This window comes from Neopelma chrysocephalum, unplaced genomic scaffold (genome assembly GCF_003984885.1).
Source record: "Neopelma chrysocephalum unplaced genomic scaffold, ASM398488v2 Primary Assembly neopelma1_101, whole genome shotgun sequence".
NCBI lineage: Eukaryota > Metazoa > Chordata > Aves > Passeriformes > Pipridae > Neopelma > Neopelma chrysocephalum.
The window spans coordinates 2,897,186-2,917,620 of record NW_020897764.1 but is presented as its reverse complement, the minus strand read 5'-3'; the positions used below and the strand labels follow the sequence as shown (position 1 = coordinate 2,917,620).

The window sequence follows — 20,435 nt, the reverse complement described above, 5'->3', positions numbered from 1 at the left end:
CCCAGGCTTTGGGAGTGTGTCTGCCTGGGTGTGGATTTACAGCACTCAAGATACACTTTGGTAACTGAGCCCAACCAGTGTTGCCACACTGCTGGAGACAGAGGCAGTGCCACTGTGGGACGGAGAACCTGCTGTGCCCTGGGAGTGTCCTCAGTGACACGTGAAGGGGGAGTGATATTACCTGATGGCTCACAGGCATGTGCATGCCCATTGACACCCTGTGCATCCACACCTTTCCCAGAGAAATATTCTTCCACTACATCAGGTTGCTCAAAGCCCCGTCCAACCTGGCCTTGAAAAGTTCCAGGGATAGGGCAGCCGGAGTTTCTCTGGGCAACCTGTTCCAGTCCCTCACCGCCCTCACAGAAAAGAATTTCTTCCTTATAGTTTAATCCAAACCTGCCCTTTTTCAGTTCAAAGCCATTCCCTTTTGTTCTGTCACTACTTGCACTTGTCCGAACTCCCTCTCCAGTTCTCCTGTAGCCCCTGCAGGTACTGGAAGGGGCTCTAAGGTCTCCCTGGAGGTTCTCTTCTCCAGGCTGAACAACCCCATTTATCTCAGCCTGTCTCTGCAGCAGAGGTGCTCCAGCCCTCTGAATATCCTCATGGCTTCCTCTGGTCTCACTCCAACAGGTCCACATCCTTCTGATGTTGGAGGCCCCAGAGGTGGATGCAGTACTCCAGGTGGGGTATCACGGGAGCAGAGTAGAGGGGCACAACCACTTCCCTCAACCTGCTGGTCACACTTTTTCTTGCTTTTCTCATTTATTGATCCTCTGAAACCTTCCATTCTCAGCTTTCAGAATGATCACTGGGTTTGAGTTTCATTCTTGAGCTTTTAACTTCACCAGGCTGCTCTGGGTTCAGGTGTAGGGAGGATTATCCCGGCTCTTGTTGTATCCTTTGGTAGGCTCCACCACCACGGCTGCCTTCTCATCTGATCTGGTGTGTGAAGGTGGTCACATCAGAGGAGGAGTGCAGGGTCATGATTTGAGGCCCGAAATCAGGGACTTCAGCGTGAGTCTCTCCAGAGGGTCACCCTTCCTTGTTGACAGACAGCTACTTCACTCTCCAGTACAAAGCCTTCCTAAACCTGCAGATTAGCTCCCCTTTTAGGATGGAAAAAGAGTGAGCAGAATGGAAACTGGGAGGTTTGAGCAGTGGGTCTAATCTTATCTGCAGCATTGCTGGCAGAGAGCAGATGGATGCACCTCAGAGGAGCAAAGTCTGGGCAGGGTGAGGGTTATGTTTTTGTTTGGATAATTTCCTGTTATTCCTATTGCTGTTCTTATGACCATGTGGAAAAGTTATTTGTAAACCATTGTGTGGTGGAGCCTAGTAGATAACACTGGGGACTGCCAACGTCAGGCAGGAGAATCTCAGATGCTTGAAGTTCAAAAAGCCCAACATATCAGGGTTGTCACAGGCACAGATGTTGCCCGGCTCAGATACACAGGGTACAACCAGTACCTTCCTCTGTTGTCTTTATTTTAAACAACTGGGAATTTAGATTGGATGCTGTCTTCATAGCTGTAATACCCACAGGGCTTTTTGGGGGGGATAGGCTGTGTTTCCAAAATGCTTTCTACGCAGGTAGAACATGATCCATTTTTTCCTTATTATCCATAATTTTTCATTATGTTCCATTTAAGTCTAAGGGAACAGGTTTTTTTTTCAGAAGCCCTTGAAGCATCTTAAGTCAGTTTTCCAACAAGCATCTTCTGCCCTGTGTGTACTCTCTGGTTGCCTCCAGCAGAGACATAGGAATGCTGAGCACGAAGGGCTGAAAAAGCACCATTTTTCAGCATAGCCTGCTCCATCCTGTGTCTGAGCTACATATCAGATCCATAAACACCCTGCTGTGTCACCTTAAATGTTGTGTAGGGCCATGAACAGGGTGGATGGTTCTTTGGCCCATGAGGCTTTTACACAGCTTTCTCCCTGGGCTGAGAAAAGAGTTCAGGTTGCACGATTAACAGTTTTGGGGCAAAGAAAAGATTTGTGCAAGGGAGCTGGAAAACGGTTCATTCTGAACCAGTTCACTCCTGAGCATCACCGTGGTGCAAGGGAGGAGAGTCAAAGGGGGCAGAGGGGCTGGATGGCAGGAGCAGCAGCCTGTCAGTAGCACTGTCTTGTTTAGCTGTTGTCAAATATCAGATCTCATCTATGTGAAATAAAAAGAGCAAAAAGGCATTTGCTGCTTCCAGTGAAATTGATTTTTGAAAGTATTTTCTTAAACCAGCTGTAATCCCTTGTGTGAGCTCACTTAAGCCAGGCTCAATCCCTTTAAAAACTCTCTGAACTCGGGGATTTGTGGGGATGGCCGAAAACTTTCCAGTGAAACATCCTTTTGAGCATTTGCTGGAGGAACAGAATATTCAAAGCCAGAAGGAGAAGACTGAATGAGTCATTTAGGTTTAGGGGTGCTACAGTGGGGCCCCAGAGATGGTGCTTTGGTACCTCCTGCACTCTGTCTCTGCTGGAGGCTCAGGGAGGTGACGTTTCCCGTGGCAGCCGTGAACGAGCTTTGCACACTGAACCAGGGATGACTCACTGGGGGCGCGTCCTTGAGTCACAGCAGTGAAGTCAAGAAAGAACTTCAGGAGTTTTAGCTGAAATATTTCCATTTCTGGCCAAAATATTTACGTAAAAACTGCTATTGTTGGAATATTTTTTTTTTTTTTGTATTTTGATTAAAATAATCTGCTTTGGGAGGAATTTACAAATTCATTGCACTACTGAGTGTTGCAAGTGGTGATTGTATTATTATTTAAAGTCATGAAATTGATATTTCGATGTAGTAATTAGTTATCTCACTATTAAAAATGCACAAAATTCGTTCCAGTTCCTCTGACTTCTGGCCCAACTATAGGATATTTTTCAGCAGAAAACTTTTTCCTTCATTTATGGCTTGCTGTGAAATTTAGGAGTGCCCTTAAAATACCATGCAATGAACATAACGTACCACTTTTTTCTGAAGAATAAATGCTTGTCTCCATTGAATTAATGCCCTGAACTTGCTTGCAGAAGAACAGGAAGGATGTGATATTTCTCTGTGCTTGCTCAAGTCAAGAAGTGAAAGCTTTAAATTGTTCCTGATAAGTGCCTAAAGTCAACAGAAACTCTCAGCAACCTGTATGCACACAGCAGGTAGTTGGCTGCACCTACAGCTTCCTTCTGCAGTTTCCTTTAGGAATCATTGCTCCGTGGTCAGACATGTATTTATCCCTGGAAAAATATTTGCTGATGTGAATGTGTTATGCAAGGCGGCCGTCAGCTGTGAAAACAAAACCGTCTGTCTGTGGGTCTCAATTGTTTTTATCAAAATCACTCGACCCATAAAACACGTCATTTCAAATGCAGGGCTGCCTGTTTCTTCGATTGAGTTTTGAATCAGGCCACCGCATGCGTCGCCGGGACAGTTTTCATCACAGGCAGTGCGCTGACAAATATTGACCTTATTCTCCACAGCATATGTTAAATGCAAAGGCAGAAGTGTTGAGAGCCTCAGATCCAAATTTGGCGGCGCTGTGGTGGCAGGAGAAGCGGGAACTAGTCGCCGAAATAGTTTGCAGGGCCCTGGTTGGGATGTGTGGAAGGAATGTGAATAGAGACCTCTCTGTTTACATCAGCGCCCCAAGCTGTGATGGGTAGACAGAAAGGCTGGGTAAAGACCTTATATTAAAAGGAATTTCCAGACAACCTGTAAACTTGCACGTGCATTATATCACTGGTTGTCAGCGGGTGACACACGCCAGCAATGGGGGGCAGACTGCTGTGCAGCTGATCTCCAGTTAAAACAACCTGCTGAGCGTGTCAGTGCAGGGGGAGCAGAGAAGAGAATGGATGAGGAATCAGCAGCTGGCACCTGCAGTAATTCACGCACAGGGAGATGAAAGAGCAATGTGGTCAGGGCTAGGAAGGCACAGCACAGTGGGGCTCACGCTAAACCCACCCGTGAGTCATTACGATGAAGCATCCCTCAGGGGCCAGGGTGACGGATAGCCTGTGGTATTCCCAGTCCGGGGAGCTGTCAGTGCTCCAGCTCCCGCCGATTACAAAGGTCCTGATCCCAACTGCGTTTGGCCATTAGCATCAGACCCCTGGGGGGAAACCGAAATCAACCGAGCGGCTCTTCCCGGGGTGAGACCAAAGCGAGGAGCAGCAGGCGGGGCCGGTTCGCCCCGTGTGCTCAGCGTGTCGTGAAATCCATGCCGTGTCTCTGTGGGGCAGTCCTGGGGGCGGGCAGCAGCTCTTATCTGTTCCTGACAAGATGCTGAGCCCTCCTGGCCGCGGTGCAGCTGGTGAGGGCCTGAGCTCTCCGCAGACACGCAGGATGCTGTGCAAGCTGTTAACCACTGAGCACGTTTCTCATCTGCATTTCCTGACAGTAAACAGAAGTGACTTACGGAGACAATTAGAGTGGGATGGAGTAATTCGATGTGACTGAACGCCACATTGCAGGGATCACTTACTAATGACAGGAGGGCAGGATAAGGAAAGGATCTGAGGAGTGTTTCTCCCAGAGTGAAAAGCTGCCCCCCTCCCCCAGTGAAACAGCTGTTTTGGCAGTGCCTCCAAGTGTTTGTACAGTGACCCTCCTCTCCTTCTTTATCAGCAAAGGCACAAGAAAAGAGAAGCACCTGTTGGTCCTTGTCCTTCACATGCTCAGTAGTTTGCAGATGTGGGTTCATTTTCTTATTCTCTCTCTTGAAAAAGATTCCTGACAAAATATCTCCTCTCGAAGGGCTGCCTGTCAAACAGGAAGAAAAAAAAAAAGGGATTGCTCTCTGCCTCTGTTCCTCCTTTCCCTGCATTCTTTAGGATTACCAAAGAGTTTACTGTCCATGCTCCCAGCACAGTCTGGACATTTCACTTGTGGAACAATGATGGGAGAAGAGATTGAGAGGCCAGTGGCCAGGGCTCATTTCTCAGACAATTTCTCTCATCATTAAGAACCTTGTCAGGGTTGTTCTTCTGGACCTTCAACACTTGTACACTGGAATCATAGAATGGCTTGGGTTGGGAGGAACCTTAGAGATCATCCAGTTGATTTCCTCTGGGAGGTGTTCCTTCTGCATGAGGAGATGAGGTTGCAAGTGTAACAGCAAGCTCCCTGAAAGCCATGAAGAGAGAAATCCAAATCAAGAGAGATGCCCAAAAGATACATTGTGGTTGCCTGAAAATATCCTTGCTGTCAAAACTGGCCTCATGGATCCTGCAGGCCTGACCCGTCCCTGCCTGCTGATGCCATGGGTGAAACAGGAGAAGGGCACTGGGCTGAGAATTAGCAAGGGGAAAGCACAAGGGCAGGATCCGGTGATGAAAATTGGAAGGAGGGTTAAAAAGAAAGTTCCCAACATCTCCCTGAGAGTAGTTCAGACAGGAGGAATTTCACTGGCTCTGGAGAACGCTGCTGTGTGTCCATGTCAGTGGGGAGCCTGTGGCACTGTCCAGGCTGCACCCACAGCAGCCAGGAAGGCTGACCAGGACATAACCTGTGTGACTCTGTGTCTGGAGGCCGGGAAGAACACGAGCTTCCTTGGGCTGTGCGTCATGTTTTGGGCTTTGTACAAACCACCTCTTCAGCAGACGTAAACACTCGGGAGAAGTGGATGCAAACTTTCCAGATTCTCTTCTGCTTGTGGTTATCTCCCCGCTGTGGCGTGGTGGGGAAGGAACAGGGAGGTTGCAGGGGTACGTGATTGATGGGCATTTGCTGTGAGTGTTCCTCTGCTGTGAAACGTGTCTGTCCCCCAGTTATTCTTGATTTCTCCTTGCAGATAGCTCAGTTAGTTTGGGACTGCTAATACAGTGCACTGGCTGTCTGGGAGCAGCTGATAAAGTACTCATGCTGGGTTAAGATTTTCCAGAAAAAAGATAACTTTTGCAGATGGCTTGGGCCGACTCCTTTGGCTTCAGCTTTTTTATTGATAGATGAAAACACACGACCAAGCTATGGAAAGCTTTAAAAAGTGTCCTCCCCTACCCTGCTTTATTAACAGTTCCTGTGTTGATAGTTTCTCCCCTTGTCTTGTGTGACTACAGTAGGCACCAATCCTGCTCTTCAGCCTTCTTTGTACCTTTTCTGCATTGAGGAACTCTGTTACCTCCATCATCCTCTTCTCAACACACCTCAAAGAGATCAAGGCATCCTTCCAGACACAGGTTTTCAATCTTTTTTTTCCTCCCACACAGCTCCCTTTTCCAGTGGAGTCACGAAGCCATGTAATGGTTTCCAAAGAATCCCTCCTAAATTTCCAATATTTAACATCAGATTTTCTAGTTTTGGAAACACGAGGTTGTTGCCAACCCAAAGTTTAGGGTTTGATTGCACAAGCAGACTAACTAGCCATTCTGAAGGACAATAACTCTTGTGAGCCAAGCAGTGGTGAGCAGTTGGCAGGTGATGAGGAATAACAGGATGATCCTTCCACTTGCACTGCCATAAGCAGAAAAGACCCAGAGTGGAGGAGAATCACTTATTTATGGACACTTCTACATCTGGGATGCTCAGCCTGGACTTCCTTTCTGATCAAGGGTCCTCTGTAGCCATTGATTAAGGGTATAATTTATCTTACTCTGAGGTTTTTCTTTAAATAGGACAGAACATTTACGTTCCGAAATCTCATTTTTCCCCCCCTATTGGCTATAAAAGGATCCAATTAAACTTTAGACTTTTTGCCTGAACAGAATCTGTCCAAACGTGATAGCATGCTTTGTGTTAAGGGTGAAGTTCTACCCGAGGCACAGCCACTATCATTTGGTCAATGTCCCAGTTAAAGGGCAAAATCACCAGGCTTTAGTACTCAAACTTTTGCTCAAAGGTAACTTGGCCAGAAGACACAATTCCACAGCAGCCCGTCCCAACCCAACCTTTTCCTCCCCTCCCCTCGGCTGCTCAACTGTTGCCCTTTACGAAGTGATAATCAAAGACCACACAAAGATAATGGCTCATAATTGTCAGGGAGGAGCTTTGCCAGCTCTAGGAAGCTCCTCATGGTGTGTTCTTCCACAGGAAGCAAACCAGCAAAGTGCTGTGGCAGATGGTGAGAATTTGAAGCGAATGTAAAGGGTTGGTTTTGGGAAGTCAGTGATTTTTGAAGACTGAAATTTTGGGTGTTTTTTTCTCTTTTTCCCCAGCAGCTGAGTATTACCATGACTGCTCTGGGGGAAAAAAAGGAAAGTTTTCAAACTCTGGTGAGCATCTGATGAATTGTGTATGATCCCAGGGCAGCCATGCTTAAAAACGTGCAGGGTGGATACTGAGCTGGGTTTTTCTGCAGTGTTGAATTTGAATGAACTGGGCACTTTAATGGTGAAATGGCTGTTTTAAAGGCAAGTTTTTCCTATTCAGCTAAACCGTGGAGATATTTTACATTCACACACTGCTTTTCAACAAAGCTCCTTCAAGGAAGCTCAAATAAAATTGTTCTCACACAACTGTGACAGAGGAAATAATTTTTAACTGTACTTTACAATTTGAGGCAGAGTAGAAGTTAAGCCCTTTTTTTTCCCATTTCCTGTGATTGTGTCTGGTTTTTTGGCCAGCTTGTTATAGGAGATGGCTGAATATCTCTCAGGTGTGTTGTTGTTTCTAGGTGTGCCCAGGTATTGGCAGATGTTTGGAAAATGTACCTGGTCTGTCTTCTACCCAAGAAAATGCCATGAGATTTTTTGGTTGTGAAATCCAGCTCTTTGCAAACATTTTTGCCATTTTTTGTGTGGAGGTGCCATCCCTACTTCGGCGTTAAGTTTCTCATCAGTCAAATGCGGTTAAGAAGTTTGTATCCTTTCCTCTCAGTCCTTTCATAGAATCAGAGAATCCTAAAATGGTTTGGGTTGGAAGGGGACTTAAAGACCATCCAGTTCCACCCCCCTGCCATGGGCAGGGACACCTTCCACTATCCCAGGTTGCTCCAAGACCTGTCCAACCTGGCCTTGGACACTTCCAGGGATGGGGCAGCCACAGCTTCTCTGGGCAACCTGTGCCAGGGCTTTGTATGTGTATTAAGTGGACCATGAAGAACAAAAAGAGGCTGTGGTTGCTGCCAGGAGCTTGCCTGATTATAACCCAGTTTGAGGGCACCTGAATGCTCTCAGGGCAATGTGGGGGTGTCTGCATTACTTACATTTGTTGAACAAAATAGTCTCTTAGTAAACTGCTCCTTCTGGATTGCCTCGTGTGTGCATTTTGCAAACTTGGTGCAAATTCAGGGCTCATTTCTACCAGCTGAGTGGCCCAGATGGGAATGGGGAAAGATGATGTGGAAAACAGTGTTTTCCTTTCTTACAGCAAGGAGGATTAAGTCTGCCCTTGACAGGGCCGAGGATGGAGTATGGGTGACACCAGACTGCTCAGAAGCTTTGGTCTTTGTCTCCCTAATTTGCACTAGGATGTCTGAGAAGAATAGATGGGATTTAAAATTTTACCTTCTCACTTTTTTTGCAACCTAAAGAAAGACTATTTTGGTCCCTGCCCTCATCTTACTGAAGTCACCTCTCATTTTGCCCAGAGAGGTTGTGGACTCCCCATCCCTGGAAGTGTCCAAGGCCAGGTTGGACAGGGCTCTGAGTAACCTGGTTTAATGGAAGGTGTCCCTGCCCACAGCAGGAGGATTGGAATGAGATGATTTTTAAGGTCCCTTCCAACCCCAACCATTCTGTGATTACAGAATTTTCCTGTGGGGTGATGTTCACAGGAAGGCACATCCCCACTCTCCCCATTCTTATGGGTCATGAGTCAAGGGATGCTCAAGTCAGGGATGCTCCAAAGACTCAGAACTAAACTCTTGGCAGTGATTTGTGTCTCACAAGCAGGATATCACAGTATGGCACCCTGTGCAGATTCTGCTTCTTTGTTAAGTAAAGAACATGGGGAAAGAGTTTTCCTTTTTAAAATCTCTTGCTCTTTCTGGTCCTTTTGATTTGAGCTTTCTTTAGTACCAAAGTTTGGGGAAGGGAGAAATGGGAAGGGAACCCTCCAGAGGCTTCAGGAAAAGGAGAAAGAGTAATTCCTTAATATCCCTCACCAAGTAGAGATAAGGCTGACTGAACCCCTGCTGACAGCAGGCTCTGCTTTCTTTCCACAGTCTCCATTGAAGATATTCGGGATGTGAGGTCAGGCCATAAAACAGAAGGTATGGAAAAATACGCCAAGGATGTCCCAGAGTATCGCTGCTTTTCCATCATCTTCAAAGACCAGCGGAAAAACCTGGACCTCATTGCGAGTTCAGAGGATGATGCCAACCACTGGATCTCCGGCCTTGGGAAAATCATAGCCCACAGCAACTCCATGAACCAGAAACAGAAACTCCAACAGTATCCTTTGCCTTATAAAATGATTAATCACAGACAAAGATGCACTTGTCTTTCCCTGTGGGTGGAGATAGTAGACTAACCTCCTTTTTTCCCTGCTGGCCCTGGGCACTGAGTTTTCTCTCACACTGATTTTGCACCCAGGCAAACTCCCTGGTTTCCAGTGCTTTTTCCCCCTGTTTTACGGTGATACCAGCAAGAGGGGATTCAGGCTTAATGTAGCTCCTTAAGCAAAGAATTGCCTCTTTCATGGAGCTCCAGATAAAACAATCATTACTTTTTGTGTTCTTCAGGGGTCTGTTTCACTTGCATTGCAGTGAACTCCAGGACAGGCACTTCTTGGCAAGGCATGAAAAGCCCATACTGTTTATCGTGTTTCTCGGTAATACAAGGCAAGGGAGCTGATTCTTCTCACTGCCAAATTTACTCTGGGGTAGCTCCACTGACTTCAGTGAAATTACTCCTTATTTGCCTCAGCACGGGAGGAGGTTTTACCCTGAGAAAATTTGCAGTCGCTCTGTTGACAGTGCAGAGATCGGAAAGGAAAAGGAGCAGAGCAGGAAAGGAAAGTGAATTCCTTAAGAAATGGGGAGAGAGTTAGTTATTGGGTGAGATCTTGGCTCTGCTGAATTCACAGGGAATCCTCCCTGGGGCTGCATTTCACTCAGTGAGTTGCTTTATGACCACATGTAAAAAGAGAGAATATCTGTGGGTGGATTTTCTGCAGTCCCTGTATGTCTGAGACCCTGACCGTGACATAGGAACCTGTTGGCTGGTTTCACCCTGATTTGACAGAGACAGTCATAAAATATTAAGTTCCTTTAAGCTTCCCAAGGATAGGAATCCAGCTATCAGAGAGGAAAGCAGATCTCTCTCTTGGTGAGAGAAGGCTGCGTGAGCTTCATGGCTTGTTCAACATCAAAGCATCTGCAGAGGGGAGGGGAGATCCAAAATCCTCAGCTGGGGAAAATCCCAGAGCTGGAGTATGAGCCTAAGCAGGCAATAGGGAGTCTTGCTCTCAGTAAAGGCTTCACCCCATGTGGGTTCTCTGCTGTGTAATAATGTACTGATGGTGAAGGAGATGGTGCATAAATGCTGAGCTTTCATCAAGCTTTACCCTTCTGTGGATTCTCTAAAGTCTAATAAGCACTTGCACAACCACAATGCTGTTTGTTTAAAGGAATCAGACTCCATTAGTTCTGATGTGCCTGGGATGGGATGCTGTGTTTATCTCCTGCATTATGAGCATCTTTTTGGATGTTTTTTTAAGCTCTGGGCTGTAAGGTCACTCCTCAGCCACCCCACAGTGTGTAGGGGGAAAATCTGGGTAACACGAAGCTGTCCCTGGAGCACTTCAAGTTGAATATATTGCTGAAAAACTTCCCCATAAGAAGGGACAAGATTGCTAAGGGGGGAAAAATAACAATGATATTTGCAAGGGAAGAAGGCTGTAAATTTCCAGCATGGAAAAGTGCCTCTCTGTCTTTGGAAAGCAGAATTGAAGCTAAATAGGGTGGGTAGGCAAACCATATTTCTGGAAGAGTAATTACCGTGCAGTGCTGGCTTCCAATCTGGGATTGTCTCAGGCCATTTAACGTAACCTGGAATTACAGAACAGCATGATTTCTCATTTGAAATTTGATGATGTTTAATTAAAGCCTGGGATTTTAAATTTAGTCTGCCTTCACCGGGTTTGCTTGGCAGTGTGGGCTTACTCAGATCTTCCTTAAACCTCAGGAGTGTTCTTTGCATCTGTGAGCACAGGAGGGGAAGAGTCAGGAGATGAGGGGAAGTGTTGTGTCCCCTGCCTGTCCCCCATGACTGGAGAATTGACTTGCACTGTGTCTTTTCCAGCCTCACAAAGCCTTGCAAATCAAGTAAGGAACGTGCAAGTTTTTTGAAAACACATATTGAAAGCAAAAAACCTGCTAGTTTCAGGTGGGGATTGTTCTGCTTATAACACAGTGGAGTTGCCTGTGGTAGAAAGGGACTTGATTGAGTGTCTTATGTGTCTTTCCAGTCCTACATTCCTACCGAGATAACACTCCCACATGCTTGGTGAGCATTTCTGATGTTCTTATACAAACAGTTATGCTTTATTAAGCCTCAGATTCAACCCTGCAGCAAGCTGGCATGGGTTATTTAGCAAATATTGCAGGTATGTGTGCAGGGAAGGCTTTAGACCAGAAAACACAGAGGACTTTTCATTTGAGCAGGGTGGCACCGTCTGCTCCGGTTCTGGGCTTTATGTGTGAGCTTTTCTTCTGGTTTGAAAGCACTTACCAGAAGTTCTGCAGCATTTTCTGTTCTGAGCACATTCACGGGATATCTGCCAGATAGTTTCAGTCACCCCCCCCTTTGGTTTCTACTAGAAAAGTGGTAGCCCTGGAGCTGGCATATCCTTTCAAAACAAGAGGCAGGAAGCAAGCTCGCTCTGGATGTATACAGGAATGGGAGCAGCTTTTTCCTGGTCCACACAGGCCCACATAGGTACATAAGGTGAAAGAAAGACCCACAGCCAGGGCTGAAAAATGTCGTTTGTATCAGATGGGAAGAATTTGACTTGAAGTGTTTAGTTGATCCATCTCCTCTAGGCTCTCCCAAAGTGAAGGGGATCCGGATGGATGTGGAGTTTGGGTGGTTTTGGGTCAGAATGCTGCAAAAATACTTGCTGACACAACAGGCTGAAGCCCCAGTTGTCTGTACTCTCCTTTTTCTTTCTTTGCTGCTTGCCCTTGCAGTGTGAGGGCCCACTGCAAGTGTCTGGGCTCTTCCTGGGCTCTCTGATTTCCCCCCTGCATTTCTCAGCCTCCTGGGAAGGGATCTAGCAGGAAAGCATCCTCCATTCCCAGGTGGGACCTGGACATACACTACTGCAGATGCATTTACTGCCCACATATTGCCTTCCAGAGAGGATTTTGGGTACGTGCATGATCCTGGGTGCTCATGACTGGTGGAAGTGATGCAGGCTTTTTAAATAAGCTGGTTTTTTTTGCAGTGGTTGGCACGAAAAGCGTAGTTTCTATGCACAGTTAGTGTTATCCCACCCTGCTGCTCCCCTCTGGCCGTGGCAGACTGGATTTCCTCTTGGCTGGCTGGAGTTGGGCCTTGCTCCTGCCTGTTGTTTTTAGGGAAGGCTGTGAAGGGGAGCTGAGGTGCAGGGTTGGGTGTGACTGGGTGGCAGCACCACTGAGAGCACCACGTTCCCAGTCTGAGCAGACCCTCTTTGGAGCACAGCTGGTGGAGGGGGTGTCCTGCACCCCGGGGTGGATGTGGTGTGCTCCCAGCAGAGCATCCTCTGCTCTTGGGAGCTTCATGACTCAAACTTGGTTTTCTGGGAAGAATCGGTCCAAGCCAGAGCCTGGTTCAGGGCCCTGGAGTGTCCTTGGGAGCTGGGAAAACGTAGCCTGTCTTTATTTTGGTTTCCATGCCTAAAGAAGGGGAGTATTAATATTACCAGGCTAAGACGGATGCAGGGTGAGGTCATTGCTTAGCACCTGCCAAGATTTTTAAAGTCAGAAAGTTCAACTTTCCATGAGACAAACAATACTTACAAACGGTTTACACATATCTCCATTGCTAGGAAATATTTGAATGCAGTGGAAGCTGTGGTGAACTTTGTTTCAGGTTCTGTCTACAGCCCCTAAGGCTGTTGATGCCCTTTTTGGGGGTCATTTTGAAAGGCCCAGTTAAAATGTTAGGGGACTATATCCTTCTGTTGGTATTTTCTAATCCTCAGCTTTACTCCGATTGACATTTAGGTTGGCCATTTTTTTGAAGTTTTTGTAGAATGGGTTTGAAGCAATGCAAGATGTGGAAGGTTACATTCATGGAGATCAAATTTTTACTTTGATCATTTTTCCTATTGAAAAGTAGATATTTTTCTGGATGACCTTTCTTATTTGACAGTAAAGCAAATTAGACAGTCAGTTCCATGATGCAAAAAGCATGTTTTTTGTTGTTTAAAACTGCAGTGTATCTCGACTCTCTAATGTTATTTTCCCAAGAGACTGAAAGAAAATGGGAGACCCAGTTTAAATTATGACATTACATTAAAAAGCTCATTTTTATAGCAATTAGTCCAGATCCATAGATACACTGAAGTGATTAAAACCAAAGCTCTTATGAACTATTATCACAGTACAACACAGTAATAGACACTGTGCTTTCATGAGGGGAAGCCAAGACCCACAAAATTTGGCTTAATTCTGCCCACAACAAAGTTCTTAGGACAGATAGGTAGAAATCCCTAAAAACGTAGAGAAGCTAAAGGTGAGTTCAAAAATTAATATTACTGCTGCCTCTGGAGTTCAATGTTCCCTCTGATATACTGAATATTGACCAAATCTGTAACAATGAGTTTACCAAGCTCCTCTTGGGAGCTCTTTTCATTCTTTCCTTTCTCCCCTTTTAACTGTCTGGAGCAGAATGTACTTTCTGTCATAAAAGAGAAATCAGGCTGTTTCTGGCCGTGGCCAGAAACTCCTACAGGGTAAAGAGAGCTGATCCAGCCTTGGCCAGATGGTGAAAAGCTTCTCCCAGGTCATGATTCCTTGTATCACAGCGCGTTTTCCTTCTGCCAAAGCACCGCTCTGCTCTGTTGGAGCAGAAGGTGAGATGATTTCAGCTGTTCAGGGGGACTGTGCTGATTTGCAGCAGCTGGAGGGGTGGTTCAGAGCCTTCAGAAGAGGATTTCCCCCCTGGCATGTGCAGCAGAAGGGTGGTATTTAGGCTAGGCACTGACCTGGAAAGATTTCCTTACATCATCCTGCAGCTGGATTCACACCTGCCTGCGGAAAGCTGATAAAAACAAAGACAACAAGATGAGCTTGAAAGAGCTCAAAGACTTCCTGAAAGAAGTGAACATTGAAGTCGATGACTATCATGCCAAGAAGATTTTCCAGGTAATTGGAGCAAGCAGATAAAGTGTTTGCTGTTGGTTGAGGTCAAGATCTCCCACAGCTTTCAGCTTGGGTTGAACTAAAGTGAACTCTGGGCTTCTTTTCTTGTACCAAGGAGGGACTTTCAGTTTTTAGTGCTCAGCAGATTCCCACTAAGTTAGGCCAGAACAATGCTTTTGATGAAGGAGTGTTAAGACCTTCATGATTGATGCCCAATTTTACCACAATGCAGAAGATGAGATGCAAACATGGATAATGCAAGAAAAAAGGAAAAGCAAAGTTCAAGTACACTTTGAGTCCCAGGTGATTCAGGAGTTCTGTGTGCCATGACCACATGTCAGTGCCTAAGTCTGGCTGAAATTTGGTTGCAATTGTGAACCCAGATCCTCACCCCCTCAGAGCGGGAGGGTGCCAAGTGACACGAATAAACAAAAAGAAAGTGCAAATTAAGAAAAACCCTTGCCAGATTCATGATAGATACGTAACATTGCACCCAAGCCTGGACCAGTCTGATTGATTTAATACTCCCAAGGCATATTTAATCTGGTCAGGGAGGTGCACTTATAAATTCTCAAGATTTGGCTTGCAGGCTGAGCCCATCAGAAGATAAGAAAGGGATGAAAAATTCTCACTTGTTAAGCCTTTGGTTTGTCTCTAAAGGATCCATCCTGCTGAGGTGAGATAAAACATCTGGATAATTTCCAAAACTTCCATCCTGTCTGAAGCAGGATTTGAATTAATGGGTGTGCAGTTTCAGAAATGCTTTCTTCTGATCACTGGTAAACACGTGGGTGGTTTTGGGCACCAGGCAGTAGTTCTCCTCCTCCTTCCTGTGAGCAAATAGCCTTCCACCAAAGGAGGTTCAAGTTTCATAATCCTTCCTTTATGGAGGTGTCTCTCTCTCTGGTAACTCTGCAGGAACTGGGGGGAAGGTCATCAGCAGATCTTAAAGAATTTCTGCTTGCAAAATCCTCCAGTTGTACTGCCTGCTCTGGTTGGTGTATTCCATCCTTTATTCCCTGCTCAGGAAGGCTCTGGAAGGACAGCAGTAAGACTAGGAACCCTCTGATTGACTTGTATGTCTCCAGTGGAGATGTTAGCACCAACACTTAGAGTCTGTGTAGGTGAAGCCAGCAGAGACAAGGGTGTGATTCACCTCATCCTACAGGATACATCTCTCTTATGTGAGATGAATCAGTCCCTACATCTTTAAACATAAACAACCTCAAAAAAACCCCCCCACCAAACCTTTATTTTAGGGGCACAGTTGCCTCTCATTTGATGAACCTCTTTTGCTGTAACAACAGTTACAAGGGAGCTTTAGGAGAGGAAACTTGATGAAGTTCAATTCTTTTTGCTTAAGGACTCCAAGTAATTGCTAAACCTTGATTCAACCCATGGAAATGCAGGCAGCTAGTTGAGGTGCCATCATTAGGCACGTAATTGTTAAGCTTCCTGTATAGCCACTGGAAAGAGAGACTCTTTGGAGGTTAATTCAGATCTCCTGAGGGCTGATTTGCCTCCAGGAAGAGTCTGTCTTGCTCCTAAAGCAATTACATTTTCAGTTTACATCCTGCCTCAGCTTAGATGGGCTGAGACATTAGAGCCTATTAACAGGGTGGTCTTTTCTGCCTTGGTGAGTTTTTCTTCATTTAGTCACAGGAAGGAAGGGTGATCAGAACTTCAAGAGAGGGCTGCAGGGCAAGTCTGCACATTATTCTTGCCTTCCATCACATAATGTGTCCACATATGGGTTTGAAACACACCTGAGTAAGGCACATGCAATGCAACCAGAAACTGTGCAAAGCTCCTCTCATTGCTCACTTCATTTCAACCTGAATATTCACTCTGGTGCATCAGGAAGGTGCTTTTTGTGGCAGGCCGAGGGTCATTCAGTACTTATGGTTCATGATACAGACATGTGAGGCAAAACACGGGATTTTGGGTTGAGGGTCTCTTTCTAATTAGGAGAGCTTGCAACCAAAGCAGAAGGAACCCACTTTTATACCATGCATCTGATCTATCCTGGAATTTGATCATGATGCCAATGCTATTGTCTTGTTTTCATCTGATCTGTCCTGGCATTTGATTATGATGCCAACCCTATTGTCCTCTTTTCATCACAACCTTTAATATGAAAAAAATTCCCAAGGCAGATCACTTAAAATGCCAGTTTTGTAGAAGTGATATCCTGTCATTTTCCCTGTCGTGTCTGAACACAAAGAACATCTGTAATTCATGACATCCCCACAGTCTCTACCAGGTGCTCTCCCTCTTTATATTCCTTTTGCAATTGCTAAGCATCATGCTCAGCTTAGCTCAAGAGACCAGCCAAGGCCACAGCACAGGAGCATAGACATGGAAGGCAGCAAGGAAAAGGCAGTTCCTGGACTCTCAAACCTAATTTGAAGGTGTCTGTAGTACTGAGCATGTCACAGGTTGTCCCACCCCTGAGATGAGCCTGTAGCTTCTACTCAGCAGATTCTGAAGTCAGGACAAGCTGAACTCTTTTTTTTTTTTCTGTCACTTCAGTTTGTGAAATGCTGGGCATCATGATAATTTTCTTTGGGTTGATATATGCTACATAAACAGATAGTGAAGGACTGCAGTGGAGGATTTGCAGAGGATGAAAGTCCCTCATCATCTTGCTTGGGGCACTGCCAAAGCCACCATGGCCACCACTGAGATCATTGGCAGAGCTAGGATGAGATTAGTATCATGACTGGTTGAACTGAGACAAGCCTTTTGGCCATAAAAGCCAGGAAAACAGCTCAGTCTGTCACAAGGGATCAAAGATGGAAAGCAATTTAATTCCTCTGGTTTGACAAGTTGAAGAATTCTGCTAGGAACAAACAACAAAATTAATATCGGGATTTGCCACAGAAAAAGAATTGTCATTTTCTAATGAAAAATTGAACCTGGGAGTATTTTAAATGAACTGGAAATAGTTGTTATTGGAAAAGCTGTTGTCCTTCATGGAGACACTAAAATGCATATCCCAAGCTCCTAGTCATTCATGGCCAGTCAAGTCCTTGGCTATGGTGCTCTGTCAGAGCTTTTATCTAGAGGAAAGTTTCAAACCTCAGAGGAACATGGGGGCATGGAGAATTTGAATTACAGCTCCTTGCGAGGATGGTATCTGATTTGAAATTTTCTGGAGAGTTTGTTACTTGGTGGGTTTTGGATGAAAATGGAAAATGCCCATGGAAAGATGGATTTTTTTCATACCTAAATATGCATATTTAGTAGTTTGTTTGTTTTTTTTTTTAAGTTGGTTTTGATGCCATCTTTGCAACCAGCCCTACTACTTGGCCACCTCCTGAGCCCTGAGCTCAGACCCACTAAGGTGAAGGTCCTTTTCACTTCATTTACTTGATTTTAGGCCACAATCTCTGTCCATAGTTTAGGAGAGTTAATTGTTTCCTATATTCCTCTTGAGATCAAGAGTTACATTTCTCTTGAACCTTGATTTGTGCTTTAATTATCTTGAGCTGTCCTTCTGACTTAAGGTTTGCGCAGCCCCCCTTGCGATGGAACTCGGGGCCACGCCTGGGGCTTTTGGTCACACTGATAATATGAGTAAATACTAATAATTGTAACTGTTGTATGACTGTTGGCCTTGTCAGTGAGAGCCATTGTCATTGACCAAGTGCTTCTCATTCACTGGGCAGTAATTGTCTCCAATTATTTTGTGTTCTGCGTTGTGTAGCCCTGGTGCAGATTACGGCTGGCGTATGCCAGAAGGAAAGAAGGTTTTCACTCCTTCTCCCCTCTACGTTTACAGCACTGTGACAAGTCCAAAACAGAGGCTCTGGAGGATGATGAGATAGAGGAATTTTACAAGATACTGACAGAGAGGAAGGAGATAGACAACATCTTCCAAATGTACTCAGATAAAGACGGGTTCATGTCCTGCCAGAACCTGGTGAGGTTCCTCTATGAGATGCAGCAGGAAGAAGATGCTGTTGTTGCTGCCCCTGCCTTAATTCAGAGATATGAGCCCAATGAAAGAGGTAGGTTGATAACCTTGGCTGGTTTGGTTCAAAATCTTGCTTTTTTGATGAACTGTGAATGGTGTTACTACCCCTTTCTTCTGCAGTCACGTGCATTATTTTCTTCTCGCAGCTGCTTCTAAAACACCAGTCTCCTAGGGGAACAGCATTAGCAATTCTAGGAGAGGAGGGCAGAGCAGTGCCTGGGAAATAGCTCTCTTCAGTTTTGGTTTGGGTACACTGTGCAGCTGGAGAGGGGTTGGTACAGCATTGGCCAGAGGGTGATAAAAATCCCAAGGGAAAGACTCGGATGGGTTATTCAAATGCCGAGACCTCACGTGGCTTTTCAAGGTTGAGGATGTAGCAACATTTCTGTTCTCCAGAAGCTGGAATGGAGGCAGATGGTCTTAAACATGGGCATCTGAAAAGCCAACAAGTGATGAGATCTGTGACTTGAGGGCCAAGGATGTGGCAGCTGTTTAGGGGGGCAATCACAGAACTGTCTGTCTGCTCAGAATGTAGGTGAATCATCAGTCTGGGGCACCTTGGAGGACATGTTCAGAGAGCCAACTCAGGATCATGGGCTGTTTTTGCACTACCCTGGTGTTCCTTCAGGAGAGGGGCAAGGCTTCGGAACCGTCAGACTTTAGGGTTTGGCTGAGATCTCTCTCAGTCCCTTAAGATGGGGAGAAATCAATTCCACACTGAAGCTGGGGATAATTTTGTGTTTGCAAATCATGTATTCATTGGATAATCTAGACAAAATTTATCTGTCTGGGTTTAGACATCTGACAAGTTCTCTGGGTTCAGAGAAACCTTGAAATGCTCAAATGGAGATTTTTATACTGTAAGTCTCTAGAGACAGATGAGGTAAGGGCTGTCTTTGACACTTCTAAGATGTTATCAAGGACAGTGTCATAAAAAGCCACGCTTGTGAATGGGTTTTAAAAGCATTTTCAGGCAGACGAAGCTGTCGTTGTCCTGTGAGCAGCATCAGTATCTCTGCTATTAGCTGGATGCCCTGGGAGCACATTTTTGCCTTTGACATCCCCTGGAGAGCAGCAGGAATCGCGGTGGAGATGACGGCACAACCTGGCGGTGCCGAATTTTCAGTGTGGGGTTTCTGTCTGTTTGTCTGGCAGCCAAGAGGGGTAACGCCATGACCAAAGACGGCTTCCTGATGTACCTGCTGTCTGATGAGGGGAATATATTCAACTCCTCCCACCGTAAAGTGTACCAGGACATGACCCAACCTCTCAGTCACTACTTGGTGTCATCCTCACACAATACCTATCTCATGGAAGACCAGATCACAGGTCCAAGCAGCACAGAAGCCTATATCAGGTAAAGTGTGTGTGTGTGTGTGTTTATGTGTGTGGGGGAGGTTGTCCTCTTTCTTATAGAAGGCATAAGGTGCATTTATACTGCTAGATGCAAGAGGATCAAGAAGCAACTTCACACCCTGAGACCAGGTAATGTGGACTGACCCGTGTTCACACCAGGGTGAGGTGTGCCCCCCCTTTTCATAGCACTTTGACCTGGGTCTCTGCTGGGCCCCATGTGGTGTCTTCCTGGCTGTAAGATGTATAATTACTACATTTTGAGGGGAGTTTAAAATACCTGCAGCCATGTGGAGGCTGGATTGCAGCCCTCTGGCACAGTGTTTTCAAAGCACGGTGCTGAGGGGGTATGTTGCATTCCCCAGAATATGACACAAGACAGTGCAAGGAACTTACAGGATGCAAACATTTCAGGCATAGAACTACAGGTCTGTGTAGGGACTGGAAGGAGCCAGGAAACTTATGCCTGGTCCCTCTCTAGCATCTCAGATGTTCCCACAGCATCCCTGGACAGAACATTAGGTGTTGCCTACTTCTGCCTTTAACAACGTCTGTTATCAGATGTCTCATGGCTTGATGAGTGCAGTGACCTTTACTAACCTGCACAACCACCTTACATCTGCTGTGACCTGTGCTTTTATCAGGTGAGACAGTATTTCCTTATAAGCAACTCAATTACTGCAATTCTGTCTTTGTTTATGACTTACCTGATTCTCAGGAGCAATGACTGTCTAGACTCACAAGGGCAAAATTGTATAGAGTGAAATCTGGAAAAAGTTGCTTTCCAATAGCTGTTTGAATTCCTCTTACAGTATCTTAAAATTATAGATGTATGTTTTGGTTGTAAAAAAAAATAAAATAAAAATCCCATTATTCTGGAACTG

At 45.6% G+C, this 20,435-nt stretch overlaps 1 protein-coding gene across 2 annotated transcripts in view; it reads left to right on the top strand.

The window, feature by feature from the left end:
• PLCD1 (phospholipase C delta 1) overlaps positions 1–20,435 on the top strand; it is a 52,355-nt gene that overhangs the window by 15,403 nt on the left and 16,517 nt on the right. For both annotated transcript variants that reach the window (XM_027695469.1, XM_027695468.1), the window contains exons 3-6: positions 9,093–9,321; positions 14,093–14,222; positions 18,004–18,232; positions 19,354–19,555. In XM_027695469.1, coding sequence (XP_027551270.1) covers positions 9,093–9,321; positions 14,093–14,222; positions 18,004–18,232; positions 19,354–19,555 — 790 coding nt within the window. The remainder of the gene's footprint in view (positions 1–9,092; positions 9,322–14,092; positions 14,223–18,003; positions 18,233–19,353; positions 19,556–20,435) is intronic.